At 44.5% G+C, this 26,076-nt stretch overlaps 1 protein-coding gene across 1 annotated transcript in view; it reads right to left on the bottom strand.

Moving 5' to 3' along the window:
* The window catches only part of LOC124613606 (ecdysone-induced protein 78C), a 212,750-nt gene that overhangs the window by 152,607 nt on the left and 34,067 nt on the right, over window positions 1-26,076 (bottom strand). The window contains exon 2 of the mRNA XM_047142320.1: window positions 3,834-3,992. Coding sequence (XP_046998276.1) covers window positions 3,834-3,992 — 159 coding nt within the window. The remainder of the gene's footprint in view (window positions 1-3,833; window positions 3,993-26,076) is intronic.

The raw sequence follows: 26,076 nt of genomic DNA, 5'->3' as shown, positions 1-26,076 counted from the left end.
AGTTCCTTCTCTAAATCCTCGCACAAACGAAAAAATGGCTGACATCGAAATAAGTGTCCAAGGAATAGAAAAGCAACTGAAATCACTCAACAGAGGAAAGTCCACTGGACCTGACGGGAGACCAATTCGATTCTACACAGAGTACGCGAAAGAACTTGCCCCCCTTCTAACAGTCGTGTACCGCAAGTCTCTGGAGGAACGGAAGGTTCCAAATGATTGGAAAAGAGCACAGGTAGTCCCAGTCTTCAAGAAGTGTCGCCGAGCAGTTGCGCAAAAATATAGACCTATATCTCTGACGTCGATCTGTTGTAGAATTTTAGAACATGTTTTTTGCTCACGTATCATGTCATTTCTGGAAAGCCAGAATCTACTCTGTAGGAATCAACATGGATTCCGGAAACAGTGATCGTGTGAGACCCAACTCGCTTTATTTGTTCACGAGACCCAGAAAATATTAGATACAGGCTCCCAGGTAGATGCTATTTTCCTTGACTTCCGGAAGGCGTTCGATACAGTTACGCATTGTCGCTTGATAAAGTAAGAGCCTACGGAATACATTTCACATAAATGAGTGTCTTGATTGAAGAGTTTTTAACAAACAGAACACAGCATGTTGTTATCAATGGAGAGACGTGTACAGACGTTAAAGTAACCTCTGGCGTGCCACAGGGGAGTGTTATGGGACCATTGCTATTCACAATATATATATAAATGGCCCAGTAGATAGTGTCGGAAGTTCCATGCGGCTTTTCGCGGATGATGTTGTAGTATACAGAGAAGTTGCAGCATTAGAAAATTGCATCGAAATGCAGGAAGATCTGCAGCGGATAGGCACTTGGTGCAGGGAGTGGCAACTGACCCTTATCATAGACAAATGTAACGTATTGCGAATACATAGAAAGAAGGAACCTTTATTGAATGATTATATTGTAGCGGAACAAACACTGGTAGCAGTTACTTCTGTAAAATATCTGGTAGTATGCGTGCGGAACGATTTGAAGTGGAATGATCATATAAAATTAATTGTTGGTAAGGCGGTTACCAGGTTGAGATTCATTGGGAGAGTCCTTAGAAAATGTAGTCCATCAACAAAGAAGGTGGCTTACAAAACACTCGTTCGACCTGTACTTGAGTATTGCTCATGAGTGTGGGATCCGTACCAGGTCGGTTTGACGGAGGAGATGGAGAAGATCCAAAGAAGAGCGGCGCGTTTCGTCACGGGGTTATTTGGTAAGCGTGATAGCGTTACGGAGATGTTTAGCAAACTGAAGTAGCAGGCTCTGCAGGAGAGACGCTCTGCATCGCGGTGTAGCTTGCTGTCCAGGTTTAGAAAGGGTGCGTTTCTGGATGAGGTATCGAATATATTGCTTCCCCCTACTTATACCTCCCGAGGAGATCACGAATGTAAAATCAGAGAGATTCGAGCGCGCACGGAGGCTTTCCGGCAGTCGTTCTTCCCGCGAACCATACGCGACTGGAACCGGAAAGGGAGGTAATGACAGTGGCACGCAAAGTGCCCTCCGCCACACACCGTTGGGTGGCTTGCGGAGTATAAATGTAGATGTAGATGTATCTGATGAGTCGCTCTGGTAATTAGACAATAACTGTTGCACCAATAACCAGACATCTCTTGCCAATCTGGACACCAGGCAATGCTCGTCTGTGTCCATAACATCACAGGTGACGCGTAACGGGGTGTCTGTGAGGTGAGTCCCATGAAGGTGTGAGCGGCATACTTGCTTCCTATTTACAGTAAGGTACCATGTATACTGGACGTCAGTGTCAAGGTAAGTTGCACACACCGATCCCTAAAGAGCATGCCATCCGGCATGGGGTTGCTTCCCCTCAACCACACATTCGGTGACATGTGCTGCTGAAAAAAACCATAGATCGTCATCGTGGATATCAAGTGCGCTGGCACTATCGCACATTATGGACTTAGACCGAGCGAGGTGGCGCAGTGGTTAGCACACTGGACTCGCATTCGGGAGGACGACGGTTCAATCCCGTCTCCGGCCATCCTGATTTAGGTTTTCCGTGATTTCCCTAAATCGCTTCATGCAAATGCCGGGATAGTTCCTTTGAAAGGGCACGGCCGATTTCCTTCCCCATCCTTCCCTTACCCGAGCTTGCGCTCCGTCTCTAATGACCTCGTTGTCGACGGGACGTTAAACACTAATCTCCTCCTCTATTATGGACTTAGATCAGTCGAGGAAAAAGTGTCGGATGTAAAAGGAGGGCGGTCAAAGCGGGATTGGTGTTCAGAGAGAGTGTGGTGCAAGGGTCTCCAGCATTAGGCTGGTACGGCACCACAACGCCATATGAGAGCCAATGGAAAGGGCTATCGCTCTGTCAGGCACGTGATACAGACCTAAACCGTTCCTGCAATGCGGGAGGGTGAGGGTCTCGTACCTTATCTCGGACAGCAAGCCGTGCCAAACAAATGAACTCCTTGCTGGTAGCATGTGGCGGGACATGGATGGCGTTGTAGGAAGTGTTTGTGCCACGTGGGTGATATGTGATGACAAACACGTTTACATATCGTGCCCGTTGCAGAAGATCGAGCGCTCGCAAACGGTGATCTAAGAACCCAGTTCGTAGTTGGGAAAGTAGGAGCCGGAAGTTGAGGGTAATCGTGCGCTGCAGATCACTTGCGAAATCGAGGACTAAGCATCGGATAGTGTCAGTTAAACGCCAAGGAGCAGCGCTGTCTGTAGGAAGCCCCGCTCAATTTACGGACGTCAAGGCAGCTACCAGAAACTTCGCCGTTGATGGTAAGCCATGCCAGTTACTCCCTGACCTCAGCACCGATACGAAGAACGACGAGATCGTCTGCATAAGCAGTGCAGCTAAATACGTGGTCACCGAGAGACATCCCAGAGAGGCATTGACGGAGACCACAAAGCAACAGTTCCATGGTGAATGCATACAACAGGGCAGAGAGTGGGCAGCCTTGATGCACTGATCGAGATGAGACGAGTGAAACGGCCATTGTAGAGTATACTAGACGCAGCTTCTCGCAGGAGGCGCATTACGACGTCGACAGTAGCATCAGGATATCCCCTTCCGAGTAGTCGTGATCGACCCGATCGGATGTATGGCTGAAGTCAAGAGCTTCCAAAATTCCTGGCATGCGACGAGCATGAGCAAGAGCGATAAGGTGCTGACAGCGACAGAGGGCAGTGCGGACGTTATTGGCACCTGTCAAAGAAGTTTGAATGGGGGAAACCACGTACAGAGCCGTCTGTTTAAGTCCGTAGCCAACAGCCGGATCTTTGTGTCGCTGTTGAGTAACGTCAAGGGGCGATAATCGCATATCCGTGAGGTACCCCAAGGCTTGTGGATGGGGATGAGGAAAACATAAAGGAAACCGTCTGGAATCGGCACGAAAGGTGACATAAGGTCCTGACAAATTTCCCTTCACGCTGGCACCAGAAGGGGCGAAATGTCCGATAGCACTCCAGTGGGAGGCAGTCAGATCCAGGCGACCTGTTAGAACCCAACTGGATAGCATCATGGACTTTGTCCTCTGTGATGTTAGCAAGCATCGTCGCATCCACGGGAACAAAGCCAAAGGTGAGTCTGTCAGACCGCCAAAATGTTGGCAGGGTTGTGACGTTGTTCTGAGTACATTATAACATAATGTGCATGGAGGATAGACCCTATATCCCGTTGGGTATCACAATTCCACCCGTCATCGGTCATAAGAACGTTAATCGAAGTCCGCCGACGGTGGCGTCGTTCCGCTATGACACGATACACAGATGGACGCTGCAAGGGGGCGAATAGCTGTTTCTGTGGTCGTGACAGGCAGGAAGAGTTTTCGTACTCACCTTGCATCCCTCGCAGGAGGTGACCCCGTAGTGGTAGCCGGACGCCTTGTCGCCGCACACCTTGCACGGCACGAACGACTTGGCCGGCGTCGAGCTGTTGGAGTCGGCCGCCGCGTACTGCTGCTCTGCGGACAGAGACGGGCACTCAGTCGCCGCGTTCTTTTTTTTTTTTTTTTTTTACTTTATTGTTATTTTAAAACCTGTACAACAGGCAGGCTGTCAGCAGCACACTACGCTGCTCTTCAGCCATAGAAGACACAAGCAGCAAAAACAGTGAGAAGACACATAAGTCACAGAGCGGTGGGCAATAAAACAGGAGACACATAGAGACAATCACGGAGCCGTTCACACTCGTTGATAATCCACACTGCTAGCTGATGAGACGACGCACAACCACTGAAGATGAGGATGGCACTGGTGAACGATGGAGGGGACGGTGAACACTAAACACTAAACACTAAACACACTAAACACTGATGGCGGCGACCTCCGGCGCGCGAATGTCCACGTAACGTGTGCGAGTCCGGGGACCTGCCAAGAGGGGTAGAAGGGGGAGGTGGGGGAGAGGGGAGAAAAAAGGATGCCAATGGCTGAGGAGTCGGGGTCAGGAGGAGAGGAACAGGGGAGGGGAGGCCCGGGGTAGGAGGGGGGGAGAAAAGGTGGAGGGAGGGAAAAGGGAGAGGAGGGAGGGAGGGTGCCCGGAGGAATAAGTACAGGAGGAGGGCGGGAGGATCAAAGTTGGTAGGAGGGGTAGATGGAAGGGAGGAGGGCATCATCAGGGAGGGGGAGCTGGCGGAAGCCACCTTGGGAGAGGGTATCGCCGCGTTCCCGGCACGTCGGAAGGCATGGCAGCACAAAGGAGACATACGTCCGGGCATGTTAGTTGCAAAACATGACACTACACAAGTGGTAAGGGCTACAAAGTCCATCCAGCGCGTGCCTCACTCATACACAGAGAGTCCCAAAAAGAATGACGCGATTTAAACTTGTAATAACATTGAGACAAATGTTACTAGGTAACTGAAACAGCGCTAGGTGTAATCGGCATGGTCTAGAGTTTCAGAAAAAAACCGCTAGATGTCGCTACGAGCGCTGACCTCGAGCGTGCACCCAGTCTCGCGCAGTATGGCGTCCGCGCAACAAAAGGCGTATGGTGTTTTGAATTTTGTCCTACTCAATCGGTGATCGATGTCCAGCGGGCGTTTCATATTCGATTTCGTGCTAAGCGTTCCTCCCTTACCTCGTGACACTGATGAAGTAAAAACCAGAATATCGGTTGCTGTAGCTTCAGTGATAGGAGACACCTTACGATCAGTTTGGGATGAATTCGGCTATCGGCTAGACGTCGTCCGTGCAGCCAGTGGAGGACATACTGAACATTTATGATGGAATTTTATAAACTTCTGTCTTTTCTGAGTTATTTAGCATGTAATTTGTTGATGTTAAGCCCTTCTTCCTAATAAATAATTCTATTTAAAATCCGGGTCATTCTTTTGGGGCACCCTGTACATCTCCATCGCTCTAACACGCAAGCCATCTTACGGTGTGTGGCGGAGGGTACCTCCCCACCTTTTTGTGTTTCAATCGAGAATGGTGCGTGCGAAGAACGACAGTCTCTCCTTATGAGTCTTAATTAGTCGTATAAATAAAAAAGAGAATGTATTTTTTTCTCGGAATTTCAGAAAACATTCTCAGGTTCGTTTGAATAAAGCGAGCTGGAGAATATACATCCCCTGAGAATGTTCTCAGCTTGAGTAAAAGGGTGAGGGAAGTTACTCAACGCGAAGAATATCCTCTGGCTTTCTATGAATAACACTAGAGAAGTTTTTCACAAGCGGAGGGCATTCTCCGCTTTTCGAAATGAGCTCTGTATTATTTGTTGGGTAACGTATTGTTTCAACGTGCTGCTACCATTCTTAAGCGTTCTCATCCAGTAGGTCTAAATATGGGCTACACAATCGGGTCTAAATATGAGATAGCCCATATTCTGACACACTTGAAGCAAAACGGTTAATTTATGGTATCTGTTGGCCAGGAAGCCAAGAAGAACGCCTAAGTTCAAAGGGAGTCTACATTCTGTATCGCAGAAGTACGCGGATCATGCTATATATTAGTCGGAGGCGACTTCAAACTACCTAGTATAGACTGTGATGTCTATGGATTCATTACAGGTGATACAGACAAGCCGTCGTGTGAATTACTTTTGAACACATTATCCGAAAACTGTATTGAGCAGCTAAATCGACAGCTAACGCGTAATGGAAATATTTTAGATCTGGTAGCCACGAACAGACCAGACCTCATCGACGGTGTCAGTGTTGAGACAGGGATTAGTGATCATGATGTTGTCATTACGACTATGGCTACGAAAGTTAAAAAGTCGGTCAAGAAGGCTAGGAGAGTATTCTTACTAGAAAGAGCAGATAAGCAGTTGTTAGCATCCCACTTAGTAAATGAATCGACTTCATTTACTTCCGGTACGATGGACGTGGAAGAATTATGGGCAAATTTTAAACACATTGTAAATCACGCATTGGAGAAGTATGTGCCGAAAAAGTGGGTTACGGACGGAAAAGACCCACCGTGGTTTAAGAGCGCAATTCGGAGAATGCTCAGGAAGCAAAGGCAGTTGCACTCACGGTACAAGAAAGATCGGGAGAATGAGGACAGGCAAAAGTTAGTAGAGATTCGTGCTGCTGTAAAAAGAGCGATGCGCGAAGCATTCAACCACTACCACCGTCATACCTTAGCAAAAGATCTTGCTGCAAACCCAAGGAAATTCTGGTCTTATGTAAAATCAGTAAGCGGGTTGAAGGCTTCCACCCAGTCACTCACTGATCAGTCTGGCCTGGCAACGGAAGACAGCAAAACGAAAGCTGAAATTTTAAATTTAGCTCTGAGCACTATGTGACTTAACATCTTAGGTCATCAGTCCCCTAGAACTTAGAACTATTTAAACCTAACTAACCTAAGGACATCACACACATCCAAGCCCGAAGCAGGATTCGAACCTGCGACCGTAGCAGTCGCGCGGTTCCGGACTGAGCGCTTAGAACCGCGAGACCACCACGGCCGTTTAAATTTAGCATTTGAGAAATCTTTCACGCAGGAGGATCGTACAAACATACCGCCGTTTCAGTCTCGTACAGATTCCCGTATGGAGGACATAGTGATAGACATCCCTGGGGTTGTGAAGCAGATGAATGGGTTGAAAATAAATAAATCGCCAGGTCCTGATGGGATTCCAAGTCGGTTTTACAGAGAGTACTCTACTGCATTGGCTCCTTACTTAGCTTTCATTTATCGCGAATCTCTTGCCCGACGTAAAGTCCCGAGCGAATGGAAAAAAGCGCAGGTGACGCCTGTATATAAGAGGGGTAGAAGGACGGATCCTCAAAATTACAGACCAATATCCTTAACATCGGTTTGTTGCAGGATTCTCGAACATATTCTCAGTTCGAATATAATGAATTTCCTTGAGTCAGAGAAGTTGCTGTCCATGCATCAGCACGGCTTTAGAAACCATCGCTCCTGCGAAACGCAACTCGCCCTTTTTTCGCATGATATCTTGCGAACCATGGATGATGGGTACCAGACGGATGCCATAGTCCTTGACTTCCGGAAAGCGTTTGACTCGGTGCCCCACTGCAGACTCCTAACTAAGGTACGAGCATATGGGATTGGCTCCCAAGTATGTGAGTGGCTCGAAGACTTCTTAAGTAATAGAACCCAGTACGTTGTCCTCGATGGTGAGTGTTCATCGGAGGTGAGGGTATCATCTGGAGTGCCCCAGGGAAGTGTGGTAGGTCCGCCGTTGTTTTCTATCTACATAAATGATCTTTTGGATAGGGTGGATATCAATGTGCGCCTGTTTGCTGATGATGCTGTGGTGTATGGGAACTTTGCGAACCATGGATGATGGGTACCAGACGGATGCCATAGTCCTTGACTTCCGGAAAGCGTTTGACTCGGTGCCCCACTGCAGACTCCTAACTAAGGTACGAGCATATGGGATTGGTTCCCAAGTATGTGAGTGGCTCGAAGACTTCTTAAGTAATAGAACCCAGTACGTTGTCCTCGATGGTGAGTGTTCATCGGAGGTGAGGGTATCATCTGGAGTGCCCCAGGGAAGTGTGGTAGGTCCGCCGTTGTTTTCTATCTACATAAATGATCTTTTGGATAGGGTGGATATCAATGTGCGCCTGTTTGCTGATGATGCTGTGGTGTATGGGAAGGTGTCGTCGTTGAGTGGCTGTAGGAGGATACTAGATGACTTGGACAGGGTTTGTGATTGGTGTAAAGAATGGCAGCTAAATCTAAATATAGATAAATGTAAATTAATGCAGATGAATAGGAAAAAGAATCCTGTAATGTTTGAATACTCCATTGATACAGTCACGTCGATTAAATATTTGGGCGTAACATTGCAGAGCGATATGAAGTGGGACAAGCATGTAATGGCAGTTGTGGGGAAGGCGGATAGTCGTCTTCGGTTCATTGGTAGAATTTTGGGAAGGTGTGGTTCATCTGTAAAGGAGACCGCTTATTAAACATTAATACGACCTATTCTTGAGTACTGCTCGAGCGTTTGGGATCCCTATCAGGTCGGATTGAGGGAGGACATAGCAGCAGTTCAGAGGCGGGCTGCTAGATTTGTTGCTGGTAGGGTTGATCATCACGCGAGTGTTACGGAAATGCTTCAGAAACCTGGGTGGAAGTCTCTAGAGGAAAAGAGGCATTCTTTTCGTGAATCGCTACTGAGGAAATTTAGAGAACTAGCATTTGAGGCTGACTGCAGTACAATTTTACTGCCGCCAATTTACATTTCGCGGAAAGACCAGAAAGATAAGATGAGAGAGATTAGGGCTCGTACAGAGGCATATGGGCAGTCATTTTTCCCTCGTTCTGTTTGGGAGTGGAACAGGGAGAGAAGATGCTAGTTGTGGTACGAGGTACCCTCCGCCACGTACCGTATGGTGGATTGCGGAGTATGTATGTAGATGTAGATGTAGAAGTATATCTGAAAGAATGATAGACAGTGCTGGAATGAAGACGATATGGAGAAAAGTATTGCAGCTGTCAGACAAAAGCGAATGGGGACTCTGAAAGCAGCTACGATGTTTAATTTACTTCGTACCACACTCCAAATGTTAAGTAAAAAGCGTGACGTGACTCCAGCTGTAGCAGATCGTAATTATCTAGATAGAAAACTCTATTTGGGTGCAGAATTAGAGGAACAGCTGGTTGAATACCTACTTATGATGTAACAAAAATTCCACGGATATACTAGAGCAGATTTGAGACGAATAGCATTTCAACTTTCAGTTGTAAATGGTTGTAAGCACCTTTCACGTCAATTGATGCTGGCATTGCCTGGCTAGATCTTTTCCCGAATCCGTACAAAGATTGCTTATCATTTTACAAACCACGTGGAACATCGTTTGAAGGTCACTAGGCTACGAGAAAGAAAATATCCAAGCCTTCTTTAACCTTTTAGAAGAAGCGTACCAAAAGCAGAAATTTACTGCAGAAAGAAAATCAACGTGGATGAAACAGATCGTTCAGTTGTCCAGAGAAAGATCCCATTATGTCCTGGGGAGAAAGGGTAAGAAGCAGGCAGCAGCATTGACTTCTGCGGAGATAGGTTCTACAGTGACAGTTATTGCCTGCTTGAGCGCAGCTGAGCAGTTTCTTCCTCCTTTAGCCATTTTTCTAAGAACGACCATGAACCGCGTTCTAATGAAAAGATCTCCCCCCTGGGTCGATTGGCATCTATCTGGATGGGTGCAAAGTAATCTGTTTACAGAGTAGATTGCTCATTCCACTGCAAAAGCCAGCCGAAATAAGAGTCACCAGTTCTTCTGACTGTAGATGAGCATTATACTCACGTACGGAGCACTAATATCATTAACATGGCGGGAGAAAAACATGTGACTGCCATCCCTCTTCCTCCTCATTCCATCGGTCTCTATGTAAGACATTCATGGGATCACTGAAAGCTTATTAGTGACGAAGTCACACAACTGATTCGATCCTCCCATCGCTGTTTCACACCACATGACATAATGGAGTTGTTTGGAAATGTACATCTCAAAGTCCAGGCTGGGGAAATTGCAGTGAGCGGATTGAAAGGAAGTCGAGTGTTTACCTCGAACAAAGACGTATTTTCTGATTCTGATTTTCTAGGCTGAGAAATTGAAGTAGAGAAGACGTGCAGTTCTAATACATCAAAGTCCCCAGGGATCACTCCTAGCGTTATTGCCTTACCATCATATTCGATATCCGCTACTCCGCAGGTTCTTCCAGGAACATCAACGCAGTTGAGAGCTTTTGAGATTGCCCCAGTTCCTGGCATAAGGATATTAGCAACAAATCGTGGTCGTAAGCCTTTATGTTCGTGTGTCTTTACTGGAACACCGTAGCGTCGCGAACTGTATGTACATTTGGAACAATCTGCTGTCGAGAAGGGTAAGAGGAACTTATTTTCCAGTGACAGTAGGGGCTGTAAAGGGAAAGTCAGTATTCCAATGGCAAAACCGCAGACAAATGAAAGACTTTCGAAAGTGAGACAACAGTCCTCAGATTCGGAGGACGATGACGCAGCTCTGGAACGAGTTGCGCAGGACGACAGTGACCTGTAAATACCTCCAGGAGAATATCCAGGTCATGAGGATAGAAGCTGGAATTTTTGCGAGGATCTCTTCTCTGAGGACTGAATGAGATAACTTTGGGTCATGTGTTTTGAGGGCAATATGTGGGTTTGCAGTGGTTGTGCACGTTCTGAAATAGATATTTACAATTGCGACAGTTGCAAATAGGCAATTTTCTTTCATAAAATATTGTCATGTGTTTTTCTGTATTTTGAACCGTAAATACTTAGTTTGTTCATTTTACGTGTGTATGTTTAGCTTTCCCATTGCTGGTAAGGCTTTCTTAAAAGTAACGTTGATGCCTGACATATTGGTGTTCTTTTTATAGCTGTTTTATACCATTTTAGAAGTTGCTCATGTTTGGACCATACCGAGCAAAACGACCAATTTGCAGTCCTCAAAGATTAAGCTATTTTCTACAGCCTTTACCCCGACTCTATTTTAACCTCATAGTTAGAAAGCCTACATGTTTCAGAATTTCCTTTGATGTTGTGTATTTGAAACGTTCAACAACCTTGGCACAATAAACTTTAATGAGAGTGGTAGCCCGTATTTGGACAATATCCTCTAAAACTATCAGAATTTGTATTGCTCCGAAGGCATAAAGGCTATAAGTCTCGCCCACTGGTGCGCGCAGAGTCCAAGTCCGTAATCAGCGCTTCACGTAACCAAGGTCACGCGTTCCCTATATAAGCGGGCAGTGCACGCCAGCGGAACCATTCCGCTGTGAGCTCTATCTGCAACAGCATTGAAGCACTATGCCTCGTCGACGTGTGTATCGTCATCGCCGCCACCGCATAATAAAACTTTTGCTACTTGGGCCAGTGTAGACAGAGAACTATATATCTATGACATACAGCTTTATAGGAATGATGTTCAGACTGTTCGCTGCAACATTTGCGTTGTTGGTAGTGTTAGTGTTGTGACTGCCGTTAGGCGTCAACAATGGTGCCGCGACTAGGGGCCGAAACACAGGCATCAGTGTGCGTTATAGCTGCAGACGGGCAACACGCGCCTTGTCAAGGTGTACATTGCTTTACTCGTGAAGCTGTTTTGTCGTAACAACAACAGCAGTAGTGCTGATGCTCTTGGCGTGTATCGACGCATTGAAGGAATACGGAGAGGTCCTCTTTCCGCATCGAGGCTGCAGAACACGATTCGGAAGTTCGAATTAACTGGCGATTTGCGAATTGCTCCTGGAAGAGACCGATGACCAATTGCGCCACAAATTGTTGAGAAAAAGTTACTGTTACCATGACTGAGAATGATGGACGCATGAGGTCACTCGATTACTCCTTAACACATTCGAGAAAACCGAATCACTGGCCGATCGTTCCAAACTCCGTGGCTGCCAAGATCACCATATTTCGACCTATGTGATTTCTTTTTAACAATGAAATCCGCCAAACCGCCGTGAAATTGAGAAGCTATTTTATTTTCGCTACCAGTTTAGGCAATTCATTATGCCAACTTCAGGCTCCAAATCCAACTATAAAAAAATAATCGAAATTGGAATACTGGTGCCATATGTTTCTGGATGTCGTGAATTTACAAGTGCTTCCCTCGAAGACTTGAAGAGTTGCAGTCAAGCGATTCCAGGCTGTCGTAGATGCCGATGGTTGTCACATTGAGCAACATCTGTTACCCTCTCACGTGGAAATTAAAATGTCTCTCTTTTAATGGTTTATTCGTTATTTCTCTTCCGCATGACTTTACAGATGTTTACACAAAGTTTCATTGTCCTACAATCACTCGTTTTTCATGGGGACCATCTGAAGTAGCGAAATTTTAATTATAACTACCCTGTATGTAACCAGATGAAAGGCAGTGGTGAGAACCTGTAATTTGTACAGGTTTAACATTAATGAAACATTGTATGGCTGAAGTAGGTGGAAAAGAAAAATTAGTAGCTGGTTTATTACAAACCTAACAATCTGTTTCTCGTAACGAAACCGCACAGGCGCCTGTTTGAGTGAGTTGAATGAAATGTAAGACAACGTGTGTGTTCTCTGCCGGACGCAGCAGACGACATACGCCGAGAACTTTCTCGAGGAGGAGGAAGAGAGAGAGAGAGAAAGAGAGAAAGAGAGAGAGAGAGAGAGAGAGAGAGAGAGAGAAAGAGAGAGAGAGAGAGAATTCCCTCGTCGGGGGATATGCTTCGACTTTTTTATTCATACGAAATTGAGAACTTTCTGAGAGAATATTATTTTGCTCTGAGAATCTTCTCCGAAGGCTTTTCTCTTTTTTATTCATTCGACCCAATGTGTGATTTTGTATTCATGGGTTTTTCGCGATATGTATCACAATATAGTAGTGATGAAGAGTAGGCTGAAGTTCAAGACATTAGTCAGGAAGAATCAATACGCAAAGAAGTGGGATATGGAAGTACTAAGGAATGACGAGATACGTTTGAAGTTCTCTAACGCTATAGATACAGCAATAAGGAATAGCGCAGTAGGCAGTACAGTTGAAGAGGAATGGACATCTCTAAAAAGGGCCATCACAGAAGTTGGGAAGGGAAACATAGGTACAAAGAAGGTAGCTGCGAAGAAACCATGGGTAACAGAAGAAATACTTCAGTTGATTGATGAAAGGAGGAAGTACAAACATGTTCCGGGAAAATCAGGAATACAGAAATACAAGTCGATGAGGAATGAAATAAATAGGAAGTGCAGGGAAGCTAAGACGAAATGGCTGCAGGAAAAAATGAAGACATCGAAAAAGATATGATTGTCGGAAGGACAGACTCAGCATACAGGAAAGTCAAAACAACCTTTGGTGACATTAAAAGCAACGGTGGTAACATTAAGAGTGCAACGGGAACTCCACTGTTAAATGCAGAGGAGAGAGCAGATACGTGGAAAGAATACATTGAAAGCCTCTATGAGGGTGAAGATTTGTCTGATGTGATAGAAGAAGAAACAGGAGTCGACTTAGAAGAGATAGGGGATCCAGTATTAGAATCGGAATTTAAAAGAGCTTTGGAGGACTTACGGTCAAATAAGGCAGAAGGGATAGATAACATTCCATCAGAATTTCTAAAATCATTGGGAGAAGTGACAACAAAACGACTATTCATGTTGGTGTGTAGAATATATGAGTCTGGCGATATACCATCTGACTTTCGGAAAAGCATCATCCACACAATTCCGAAGACGGCAAGAGCTGACAAGTGCGAGAATTATCGCACAATCAGCTTAACAGCTCATGCATCGAAGCTGCTTACAAGAATAATATACAGGAGAATGGAAAAGAAAATTGATAATGCGCTAGGTGACGATCAGTTTGGCTTTACGAAAAGTAAAGGGACGGGAGAGGCAATTCTGACGTTACGGCTAATAATGGGAGCAAGGCTAAAGAAAAATCAAGACACTTTCATAGGATTTGTCGACCTGGAAAAAGTGTTCGACAATATAAAACGGTGCAAGCTGTTCGAGATTCTGAAAAAAGTAGGGGTAAGCTATACGGAGAGACGGGTCATATACAATATGTACAACAACCAAGAGGGAATAATAAGAGTGGACGATCAAGAACGAAGTGTTCGTATTAAGAAGGGTGTAAGACAAGGCTGTAGCCTTTCACCCCTACTCTGTACATCGAGGAAGCAATGATGAAAATAAAAGAAAGGTTCAGGAGTGGAATTAAAATACAAGGTGAAAGGATATCAATGATACGATTCGCTGATGACATTGCTATCCTGAGTGAAAGTGAAGAAGAATTAAATGATCTGCTGAACGGAATGAACAGTCTAATGAGTACACAGTATGGTTTGAGAGTAAATCGTAGAAAGACGAAGGTAATGAGAAATAGCAGAAATGAGGACAGCGAGAAACTTAACATCAGGATTGATGGTCACGAAGTCAATGAAGTTAAGGAATTCTGCTACCTAGGCAGTAAAATAACCAATGACGGACGGAGCAAGGAGGACATCAAAAGCAGACTCGCTATGGCAAAAAAGGCATTTCTGGCCAAGAGAAGTCTACTAATATCAAATACCGGCCTTAACTTGAGGAAGAAATTTCTGAGGATGTACGTTTGGAGTACAGCATTGTATGGTAGTGAAACATGGACTGTGGGAAAACCGGAACAGAAGAGAATCGAAGCATTTGAGATGTGGTCCTATAGACGAATGTTGAAAATTAGGTGGACTAATAAGGTAAGGAATGAGGAGGTTCTACGCAGAATCGGAGAGGAAAGGAATATGTGGAAAACACTGATACGGAGAAGGGACAGGATGATAGGACATCTGCTAAGATGTGAGGGAATGACTTCCATGGTACTAGAGGGAGCTGTAGAGGGCAAAAACTGTAGAGGAAGACAGAGATTGGAATACGTCAAGCAAATAATTGAGGACGTAGGTTGCAAGTGTTACTCTGAGAGGTTAGCACAGGAAAGGAATTTGTGGCGGGCTGCATCAAACCAGTCAGTAGGCTGATGACGAAAAAGAAAATAATAGGAGGATGTAATTACTTGCCCAACTCTTTTTGGGGTGAAAAACGCTCTTCGAATATTATCCATAAATAGTTATGTCCACAACGCTTCTCTTGTATTCCCTGCCACTAATGTTTAAAAGCATCTCCATAACGCTCTCTCCTTTACTAAAGGAGTCCGTGATGAAATGCACCGTTGTTCCTTGGATCATATCGATATCTTCTTTAACCCCAGTGGGTGGGGGTTCCGGTCTGACAAGCAGTGTTTGATGAATCGGTAGTAAGTGTGTTATGTGAGCCAGTAATGCCGTGGATGAGTTACATTTCCTTCGGATTCGTCCAGAGAACCTCAGACGAACATCTGCTTTTCCTATTTCTAGTTTCATCTGATCATTTATTCCACTTCAGCAGCCTAATGAGGTGACTCGTTACAGATGTCGGGAATGTGAAGAACTGAATGTTTGCCATCAGCTGTACAAATCTATTATTCATTTTCTGTTGTTTTCGGTCGTAGCGACTATCATCACAGGAAGAAAGTAAAGTGTACATTATATGGATATGCTATTCAACTTTCGATTGGATAGCTTGAAAACAGTCATAAAATATGAGCAGAACCAGAATTTCGATACTAACTCAAAATTGACTTCACTGTGATTAAACAGTACGATCATTAAGGCGGTAGCTGCCATTTTTTGATAGATAGTGTTAATTACAGTGAGGAGATGTCACCACTGCCGTTGTTTACTTCGTTTACAGCGTTCCCTTCGTTGTAAGGTGTTCGTTAACAGTGATGACATATTATTAAATACGGATTAGAGATTCCCAAATAAAATAAAACTGTGCAGATTACTTCTGACGGACTTGGTATCTGAACTCAAACAGATTTCCTTTCACCGACTGTCGGTTTAACGGATAATCTGCGTATATTAAAATGCTGTGTTGTTTTGCTTTGATTTATATATGCAACTACCAACACTCGGGTCATACGCATTATGGTAGCCGCAAGTGAAATATTGCTTGCCCGCTAGCCCAAAAGCATGTATTGTGGTGCGAGCAGTTACCCCGTACTGCAATACTGCAGCTGATAGAAAGCGCAGCACGCCGCTGGCTTACCTCATGTCACTGCCAAGCCTCTGCGTATTTAGCCTCACTGTTCCATTTTTATGATAAAGTTTTCCTTGACGGTGGGTATTCTGGTCCTTCGTACCATCGAGCCTCGCCGTTCTTGGAAGTCTCCGCGTTTACAGCTTTACCCGCCAGGAAGTTTCATATCAGCGCACACTCCGCTGCAGAGTGAAAATCACATTCTGGAAACATCCCCCAGGCTGTGGCTAAGCCATGTCTCCGCAATATCCTTTCTTTCAGGAGTGCTAGTTCTGCAAGTTTCGCAGGAGAGCTTCTGTAAAGTTTGGAAGGTATGAGACGAGATACTGGCAGAAGTAAAGCTGTGAGTACCGGGCGTGAGTCGTGCTTCGGTAGCTCAGATGGTAGAGCACTTGCCCGCGAAAGGCAAAGGTCCCGAGTTCGAGTCTCGGTCGGGCACACGGTTTTAATCTGCCAGGAAGTTTCGTATCAGCGCACACTCCGCTGCAGAGTGAAAAACTCATTCTGGAAACATCCCCCAGGCTGTGGCTAAGCCATGTCTCCGCAATATCCTTTCTTTCAGGAGTGCTAGTTCTGCAAGTTTCGCAGGAGAGCTTCTGTAAAGTTTGGAAGGTAGGAGACGAGATACTGGCAGAAGTAAAGCTGTGAGTACCGGGCGTGAGTCGTGCTTCGGTAGCTCAGATGGTAGAGCACTTGCCCGCGAAAGCCAAAGGTCCCGAGTTCGATTCTCGGTCGGGCACACAGTTTTAATCTGCCAGGAAGTTTCATATCAGCGCACACTCCGCTGCAGAGTGAAAATCACATTCTGGAAACATCCCCCAGGCTGTGGCTAAGCCATGTCTCCGCAATATCCTTTCTTTCAGGAGTGCTAGTTCTGCAAGTTTCGCAGGAGAGCTTCTGTAAAGTTTGGAAGGTATGAGACGAGATACTGGCAGAAGTAAAGCTGTGAGTACCGGGCGTGAGTCGTGCTTCGGTAGCTCAGATGGTAGAGCACTTGCCCGCGAAAGGCAAAGGTCCCGAGTTCGAGTCTCGGTCGGGCACACGGTTTTAATCTGCCAGGAAGTTTCGTATCAGCGCACACTCCGCTGCAGAGTGAAAATCTCATTCTGGAAACGTTCCCCAGGCTGTGGCTAAGCCATGTCTTCGCAATATCCTTTCTTTCAGGAGTGCTAGTTCTGCAAGTTTCGCAGGAGAACTTCTGTAAAGTTAGGAAGGTATGAGACGAGATACTGGCAGAAGTAAAGCTGTGAGTACCGGCCGTGAGTCGTGCTTCGGTAGCTCAGATGGTAGAGCACTTGCACGCGAAAGGCAAAGGTCCCGAGTTCGAGTCTCGGTCGGGCACACAGTTTTAATCTGCCAGGAAGTTTCATATCAGCGCACACTCCGCTGCAGAGTGAAAATCTCATTCTGCAAACATCCCCCAGGCAGTGGCTAAGCCATGTCTCCGCAATATCCTTTCTTTCAGGAGTGCTAGTTCTGCAAGTTTCGCAGGAGAGCTTCTGTAAAGTTTGGAAGGTAGGAGACGAGATACTGGCAGAAGTAAAGCTGTGAGTATCGGGCGTAAGTCGTGCTTCAGTAGCTCAGATGGTAGAGCACTTGCCCGCGAGAAGCAAAGGTCCCGAGTTCGAGTCTCGGTCGGGCACACAGTTTTAATCTGCCAGGAAGTTTCATATCAGCGCACACTCCTCTGCAGAGTGAAAATCTCATTCTGGAAACATCCCCCAGGCTGTGGCTAAGCCATGTCTCCGCAATATCCTTTCTTTCAGGAGTGCTAGTTCTGCAAGTTTCGCAGGAGAGTTTCTGTAAAGTTTGGAATGTAGGAGACGAGATACTGGCAGAAGTAAAACTCTGAGTGCCGGGCGTGAGTCGTGCTTCGGTAGCTCAGATGGTAGAGCACTTGCCCGCGAGAGGCAAAGGTCCCGAGTTCGAGTCTCGGTCGGGCACACAGTTTTAATCTGCCAGGAAGTTTCATATCAGCGCACACTCCGCTGCAGAGTGAAAATTTTTCGCTGTGGCATCGCTTCCTTCCAGGCCTGCTAATATAAATTTCTTCTCAGTCTTCATTAACTTAAGAGTACAACTGAAAAATGATCTTGTCGGTGGGCAAATAAGGGCGAATATGCTCCCGTTTAAAAGGATCTGACTGAGAAATATGGTACCAGCTGCCGCATTCTACCTTCCTCGGTGCCTTTAAAATTTTCCCGAAAAGTTTGGAAGCGAACATATTCGCGCTCTTTTTAACATGGAGTTCACGCCTACAATCTTCGTCGCTCACGTCCTTTAGTCCATCACTGTAAGTCGCTCGTACTCATCCACTCATACTTTCTTCCATTCTCACTCACTGATTTAACCCAACTCATTGTCATTATCGCTTTGTGTCTCTCTGTCATTGTCTCCTGTCTCAGAGCCTCAATCTCCTTCGTTCTGTCCTACTACTACTGTCTCCTTTCACTGGCACTGTCTGCCTCTTGCTCTGTCTTACTACTACTATCTCATGCAGTACTTGGCACTGCTGCTCTCTATTCTGTCACTATATCCTCTCTTCCTCTTTGTAATTGTTATAGACTGTCTCTCATTATCACTTGCTCTCATTCATTTCCACTTTCACCTCCTCCTTATTCTTCTCCCACTTGCACTGTCTCATTCACTCTTTTTCTGGTTCTGTTAACTATGTTCCACTCCCTCTGTGTCATCTTTCTCTCACACTGCCGTTGTCTCCTTCACTCTTTCTGTACCACAGCTACTGTCTATTATCGTCAAATATTTATAACATTTTTTGTCTCTTTCCCTCCGTCACTGTCTCCTCTCTCAGCATAAAATAGCGCAGATACGTTCTAAAGCCAAAATTTTTGGGGAAATTTTTGGTGGTGAGGATGGTAGAATGAGGCAGCTGGTACAACACTTTTCAGCAGGAGCATATTCGCCTTTTTCTGTGCTCCGATAACAGCATTTTTTCCGCTGGTTTTCTTCTCATCCCAGCTACAGCGTGGCATGTCACTCGTAGGCAAAAAACTTTATGGGCCAGTAAAACTTTGACAGTTTATTTAAGTGAAATTGAAATAACGCAAAACTAATTTACACCTCAGACATGATTTTAAGTGCACAAAAATTTTGCATGTGCCTCAGTACTACAACATGCGGTTCCCAGAACCGTTCTAATGATAACGGAGATGCTTTACAGCATATTTTTCCGTGCTACTTCACGTTATAAATTACGATTTCGCCTCGCACCGGATTTTACGGGTGTTATTTACTTGGGCAAGTAGGGTAACTTTGAGCCTATGTACCTCGGAAATGGATCAAGATACCAAGAAATTTTTTGAAGGTTGTCAGAAATCTGGATCTTACGAATGTATCATTAAAATTACAGCCCTTTACTGTGAATAGTCGTTGTGGAAACCACGACTTTGTTTTGGTACCCAAAAATCATGTTTTAGGGTGTTTCTGGATAATGGATAAAAAATTCAGGAAATGGGAAGATGGCACTTCCAGATGCCTAGAGAATATAAATTGATATTGGAGCAATTTGATGACGTTAGTTATTTAGTTATCCGCTGCTGACAGCGAAAAAATGGTGAAAAACGCTATTTTCGATTTTTCTCAGGAAACACCTGTGAACTAAACGGTGTCTCCGTAAGCTCCTTATGGCACCCCGTAGATCGCCTCCAATGCAAAAAGAACCGTCTGATTTGCTCCATTTGCGTAAGCTGGAGGAAGTGTGTAATATTCAAACTTTGATCCTGTACTGTAGATTCTTTCGTTCGGTATACAAATGGTCCCTAGCCTAAGGGCTATCCTAAACACTTGATCCTATCTTTCTATCGCCAATAAAACAGAAGGTATGAGCCCCGATAAAATTACGTGCTTATGCGCAGCTTTGTGGAACATACTGGTAGCGCATGCAGACATGTACTTACCGATTGTTTACCTTCTACTGTACTGAAAAAAGTTTCACAAATAAGCCTGATATTTAATATTTCAACTACGTCGCACGATATCACGTTGACGTTTGTATCAACTGTGTTAATGTTGTTAGAGATATGGGAAGTTGACTAGCGTCTACTAAGGAGAGTGTAGCAGGATTATCCCAGTTAGCTTCTACTAGAAAATGATGTGTGAGGTCTGTGCCACCCACAAGTTGTACTGTGCCCTTCAAATTCTAGGGCACCATGCACTACTACTCGTTTTCCGTATCCGTTTACCCCGTGTAAACTTCTTTCATATCGTCAAACACATGGGATACCTTCGCCAGTCCTAAGTCTCCTGCAAAATTGGATCCCAACACTTCACTTTATACTGAGCCCCTAAGAACTTTGCCTTTATCACCAAGGCCCACTTTCCTCAGAACTCCAAACACTTCATGTCTGCTAATGAGTTTCTGTATTTAGCGTAGCCGAAGACAGGGAATGGGTAGGGGGGGTGGGGGGGTGGGGTGTGTAACAGATATAACGGAAGAGTAATATTGGGATACTTTTGGCAAACTAAGCAGCCTTTTCCAAACTGAACCTTCGACATGTGTGAGTTGGGTAGTTTCCAGTCACTATGTGTTATCAGTTCTGTCTTACGGCAGTGTGGAAAACCACTTAGAAACAGAGGGCTGTTCGATGAGAAAAGGAGAGATGCTTGATGGTATTTTACTGTCACGGAGAACACACGGGAATCGGATTTTTGTACTTTTTTATATTTATGGTTCGTGAAGTTCAGAACTCAAACATCAGTTTCCCGAAGCAGACAAACTAAAAAATTCTCCAGAGAATCGGCTTTGGAGTTTTTTGGGCGCTTTTAATACCCTAACGTTAGGTCGATTTTTCAACAGACGGTGTGAGTCTTTGGTGGAGCGCTCGCCTGCCATGGAGATGGCCTGGGTTGGATTCGCGGCCCTAGTAAATTTTTAAACAAAGATGTATGTTCTACGATCATTTCCGTGATATATAAAGACGGAAAAAATAATTTTAATTTTTTACCCAAAAGATCTTTACTAACAATATTTTATGAAAGATCTACAACCAAGAAATTATATTAGCAATGAATACTAGAAGTTTGGGTGCGATATAGAAATAGGAGGGCATACATTTTTCATAAAAATTATATTTATTAATTGTACTATATTTGAGGAATTTTATATTTAAATGAGATAATTAATGAACCCAGAACACGAACATAGAACAGCTAAGATCGCTAGTGAAGCATTTATTTCGATGATTCGTTCAGGTAAAGCTAAGTTACTATCTTCGGATCTTATGTTCTACAAATTCACACAATCTCCCCGATCTATGCTATTTATCGTGTCACATCACGAATATGCATGCGAAGATAAAGAAAATCGCTGGACATCGTCATGTCAAATTTAAAATAAACAATATGTACAAGCATAAGGACAGTGCACCGAATAGAAGTGCTCATGCTCACACAACAACTGACTATAAAAAGTAAATAAAATGACATAAGTATTCGAAATGAATCCACAAAAGGTAATGACTGCACCGAGACTGAATGTAGCGATTACCAATCTCGAGCGCTTTCAATCTTTTTTCCTCCTTTATGTATTTTACGCTTAACAACCTTTGCTTAGAAACTTCCATCTGCCGGAAATCGAACCCAGTCCTCCGTCCCCTCGCCCCGACCCCCCTACGTCGGAAGCATCACAGTATCACAATGCCTGTAGAAAAATCGATCTTAACGTTACAGCGTTCGGAAAACTTCAAAGTTAATTTTCTCGAGACCTTTTGAGAGCTGCATCGAACTGCTTCGAGCAAATAAGTATCTCAGTCACGAACTCTACGTACGATAAACATAAAAAATTACAAAAATCCCGATTGCCGCGTGGTCTCCTTGTGAGAGAGAAAGAAAACTGAAATGGAAGACGCAATGAAAATGAAATGGATAGGATCATATCATGTTGCTAGACTTGGGTATAGTAGATGGGGAAAGGAAATACTTTGCTGGATTATAAGAAGTACGAAAAGACTAAGGCTAGGGTCTAATGGAAGCTGCATAGTTGACACTGGAAAACATGCATGTGACGCATAGAAGCGCGAAGCTGAAGACTTTTCGAAACTGTGCGTGTTGCTACAACATTGCAGTACAATAACAGCATAAAAAGTACGTGCACCAACTACTCTCCTGTGGCGATGTGGCGAAGCTGCGGCGCGACAATTTGAGCGTGGCCGCGCCGTGCCGTACCCGGACACAATGGAAGAGCGCTGTCAAGGCTGAGAGCTGCGGCCGCACGCACGCACGCACGCACCCACCCACGCCTCGCCATTGAATTGTAAACCGCGCCGGTGGCGGCCAAGGAACCGCGCTAGGGGCTCCTCGCATTCTCATGCTGTCCCCACCTTGCGTCTGATCTGTTCTGCTCTGAGCCACACTGCCGCACTGGTGCACACGCGTCGAGTAGGTACAGCTTCTCACACTACATTCGGAGATATTTAGCTTGTCGACCCATGTAACAACTGCTCGAAAGTAACGTGCTCCTAAAATAGCGTGAACACCTCAAACTAATTTATGGGAATAACATGATGTCATGGGAGCAACGAAGTATGTGACATAATCTGTTACCAAAAAGTCTTAAATATAACTTAACGCGGCCTCCCGTGTTCTGAAAAGCGCTAGGGAAGGTTTTTTTTTCCCTAAGCGTCACTAGTCGCTAATATGATTGCACCTGACGGCTATTCGCAATATTTCCATGATTCAATTTTGCCCTAGAGTTCACAGGCTTCACTGCGGGACAAACTTTGCGGATGCCGGTTCTATTACAAATTCCGTTATTTCATAACTCAAACATCGATTGCAAGCGAACGAACTATGCCCAGAAAACTTCTTCAGAAGAGAAGACTTTCGTTCATTTATACACTTCTAGCCATTAAAATTGCTACACCATGAAGAAATGTACATGGTAAACGGGTACTCATTGGACAAATATATTATACTACAACTAACATGTGATTGCATTTACACGCAGTTTGGCTGCATAGATCCTGAGAAATCAGTACCCAGAACAACCATCCCTGGCCGTAATACGGCCTTGATACGACTGGGCATTGAGTCAAACAGAGCTTGGATGGCGTGTACAGGTACAGCTACTCATGCAGCTTCAACACGATACCACAGTTCATCAAGAGTACTGACTGGCATATTGTGACGAGCCGGTTGCTCGGCACCATTACCCGACGTTTTCAGTTGGTGAGAGATCTGGAGAATGTGCTGACCAGGGCAGCAGTCGAACATTTTCTGTATCCAGAAAGGCCCGTACAGGACCTGCAACATATGGTCGTGCATTATCCTGCTGTAATGTATTGCTTCGCAGGGATCAAATGAAGGGTAGAGCCACGGGTCGTAACACATCTGAAATGTAACGTCCACTGTTCAAAGTGCCGTCAATGCTAACAAGAGGTGACCGAGACGCGTAACCAATGGCACCCCACACCATCAAGCCGGGTGATACGCCAGTATGGCGATGACGAATACACGCTTCAAATGTGCGTTCACCGCGATGTCGCCAAACACGGATGCGACCATCATGATGCTGTAAACTGAACATGGATTCATCCGAAAAAATGACGTTTTACCTTCGTGCACCCAGGTTCGTAGTTGAGTACACCATCGCAGGCTCTGCTGTCTGTCATGCAGCGTCAAGGGTAACTGCAGCCATGGTCTTCGAGCTGATAGTCCATGCTGCTGCAAACGTCGTCGAACTGTTCGTGCGGATGGTGGTTGTTTGCAAACGTCCCCATCTGTTGGGTTAGGGATCGAGACGTGGCTGCACGATTCGTTCCCGCCATGCGGATGAGATGACTGTCATCTCGACTGCTAGTGATACGAGGCCGTTGGGATCGTTGGGATCCGTATACCCTCCTGAACCCACCGATTCCATATTCTGCTAACAGTCATTGGATCTCGACCAACGCGAGGAGCAATGTCGCGATACGATAAACCGCAATCGCGATTGGCTACAATCCGACCTTTATCAAAGTCGGAAACGTGATGGTACGCATTTCTCCTCCTTACACGAGGCATCACAACAACGTTTCACCAGGCAATCCCGGTCAACTGCTGTTTGTGTATGAGAAATCGGTTGGAAACTTTCCTCATGTCAGCGTTGTAGGTGTCGCCACCGGCGCCAGCCTTGTGTGAATGCTCTGAAAAGCTAATCATTTGCATATCACAGCATCTTCTTCCTGTCGGTTAAATTTCGCGTCTGTAGCACGTCATCTTCGTGGCGTAGCAATTTTCGTGGCCAGTAGTGTATTAAACGGATAACCTGCCTACCTAAAGGCTTCCAGGAGCAAAAATTTGCTTTTGTACTCCGTAAAATTATTGGCCGAATTTAAATATTTTGAAATCCGATCAGAATCTACTAGTTAAAAGGCGTAAGGTTTAACCCTAGCAGTACCAACCCTTTTTGCATAACGCGCATTACCAAAGGGTTGGGGGACGATTACTTTATGTCTACCTTAAGACAATAAAGAAACAAATATTTTTATTGTAGTTGACTTAAATTAACAATTCACTTTTTAAAGAGGTGCTAATAAGTTAGTAGGATCCAGAACCTGAAAATACATTTTAGCACACTCTTAACAATTCAACACACTTTCAGTAACGTGTACTACCAACGGGTCCATTAATTCTTGTTGCCTTTTACTCTCAACAACATTTTAAAGACGTACTGATTTCAAAATAAGGTCCTGAACCTGAAAATATTGATTAAGAGAATCGTAGACGAATCGTCTGCTAAGACTTAAATTGATCGGATAAGTTTAACTGAAAAATGTACACATTTATGGAATCTGGTAGAAGAATTCATCAAAAATAGTACCTTTTTCGAAATTTTAAACATGTAAAATAACCGACTAGATTACAACATTTTTAATAGGTGGGTATGAAGTAACCCCCCTCCCCTCGTTCGTATTGTGAGCGTTAACACAGTAAAACTGTGTGTATGTATTGACGCAGGAGAACTTAACCACACTTCAGTCATTCAGTAGCTGAGAATGACCGTATTTAGTGACTGTAAAAAAACCTTAGACATAATTTCAGACATTCACGAAACTTTTTTGGCTGAGACCCCCCAACAAGTTTATGAAAGGAGAAAAGTTTTTCTCTTGCTGGACTTCCCTTGTTCATGCAGTGCAACTTCAGAACCAGGCAGTACGTTTTCATTTGTTATTTCTTTACTAATCAGTCTATTCATAACTCGTTTTGCAGGCAGTAATTCACATGTATCATTGAACGATCCTGCAAAATTATTCACTGTACGACACATAGTTCAGGAGGTGTGAAGTTATATACATTTAGATGCGTGAAAAACTATCTTTTGCATCAAACAGAGTGCGTATCACCCACACTACACTCACACATTGCTTCATTATGTCAGCACATATCGATTTACAACAAACTTTAAACACAATTTCGAATATTTTCTAAACTTTTTCTCCCTTACCTACTTAATGAGAATGTTTACAATAACTTTTTTGCTGCCAGTCACGATTTCCTTTTATTTACACTTTACTCGATGCATTTCGGAAATGATCCCACTTTCAAGTGAATTTTTCTCCGTCTACTATGCCATTTCTTCGCAATGTTTTTGTTGTTTGAGGTTCTGCTTCGTTCTGTTGACTTGAGTTTTGTTATGATCCAGACTCACGGAAAATTGTGTTTGATGTTTAATATGTATGAGACTCTGCGGAAATGGAGCATAAGAAAACAAAGTCAACAGAACAAAGCAAAACCTTTCGCATCACAAACATTACGAAAAAAAGTAACATAGCACACAGAGAAAAACACACTTGAAAATGAGAATCATTTCCCGAAATGCGTCGTGTCTATCTTGTATAGTTTAGAAGTCAGAGTGGTTGCGGCTACTACAGTTGTGCATTGCACGGGATGAACAACACGTACAACATGTGTTGTAGCAGTCGGTATGAAGGTAATTTCCCAACGTTGAACATTAATAACCTCTAAACTGTACAAGACAGATGAAAACAAATTACACCACTAAATTCCAGAGCTCAAGCGAGTGTTATTTGATGTGTCATACAGCCCCCTTCCCATTTAAAA

The sequence above is a fragment of the Schistocerca americana genome, chromosome 4, assembly GCF_021461395.2.
Source record: "Schistocerca americana isolate TAMUIC-IGC-003095 chromosome 4, iqSchAmer2.1, whole genome shotgun sequence".
Taxonomy (NCBI): domain Eukaryota; kingdom Metazoa; phylum Arthropoda; class Insecta; order Orthoptera; family Acrididae; genus Schistocerca; species Schistocerca americana.
This window is presented reverse-complemented; position numbering and strand designations above follow the sequence as displayed.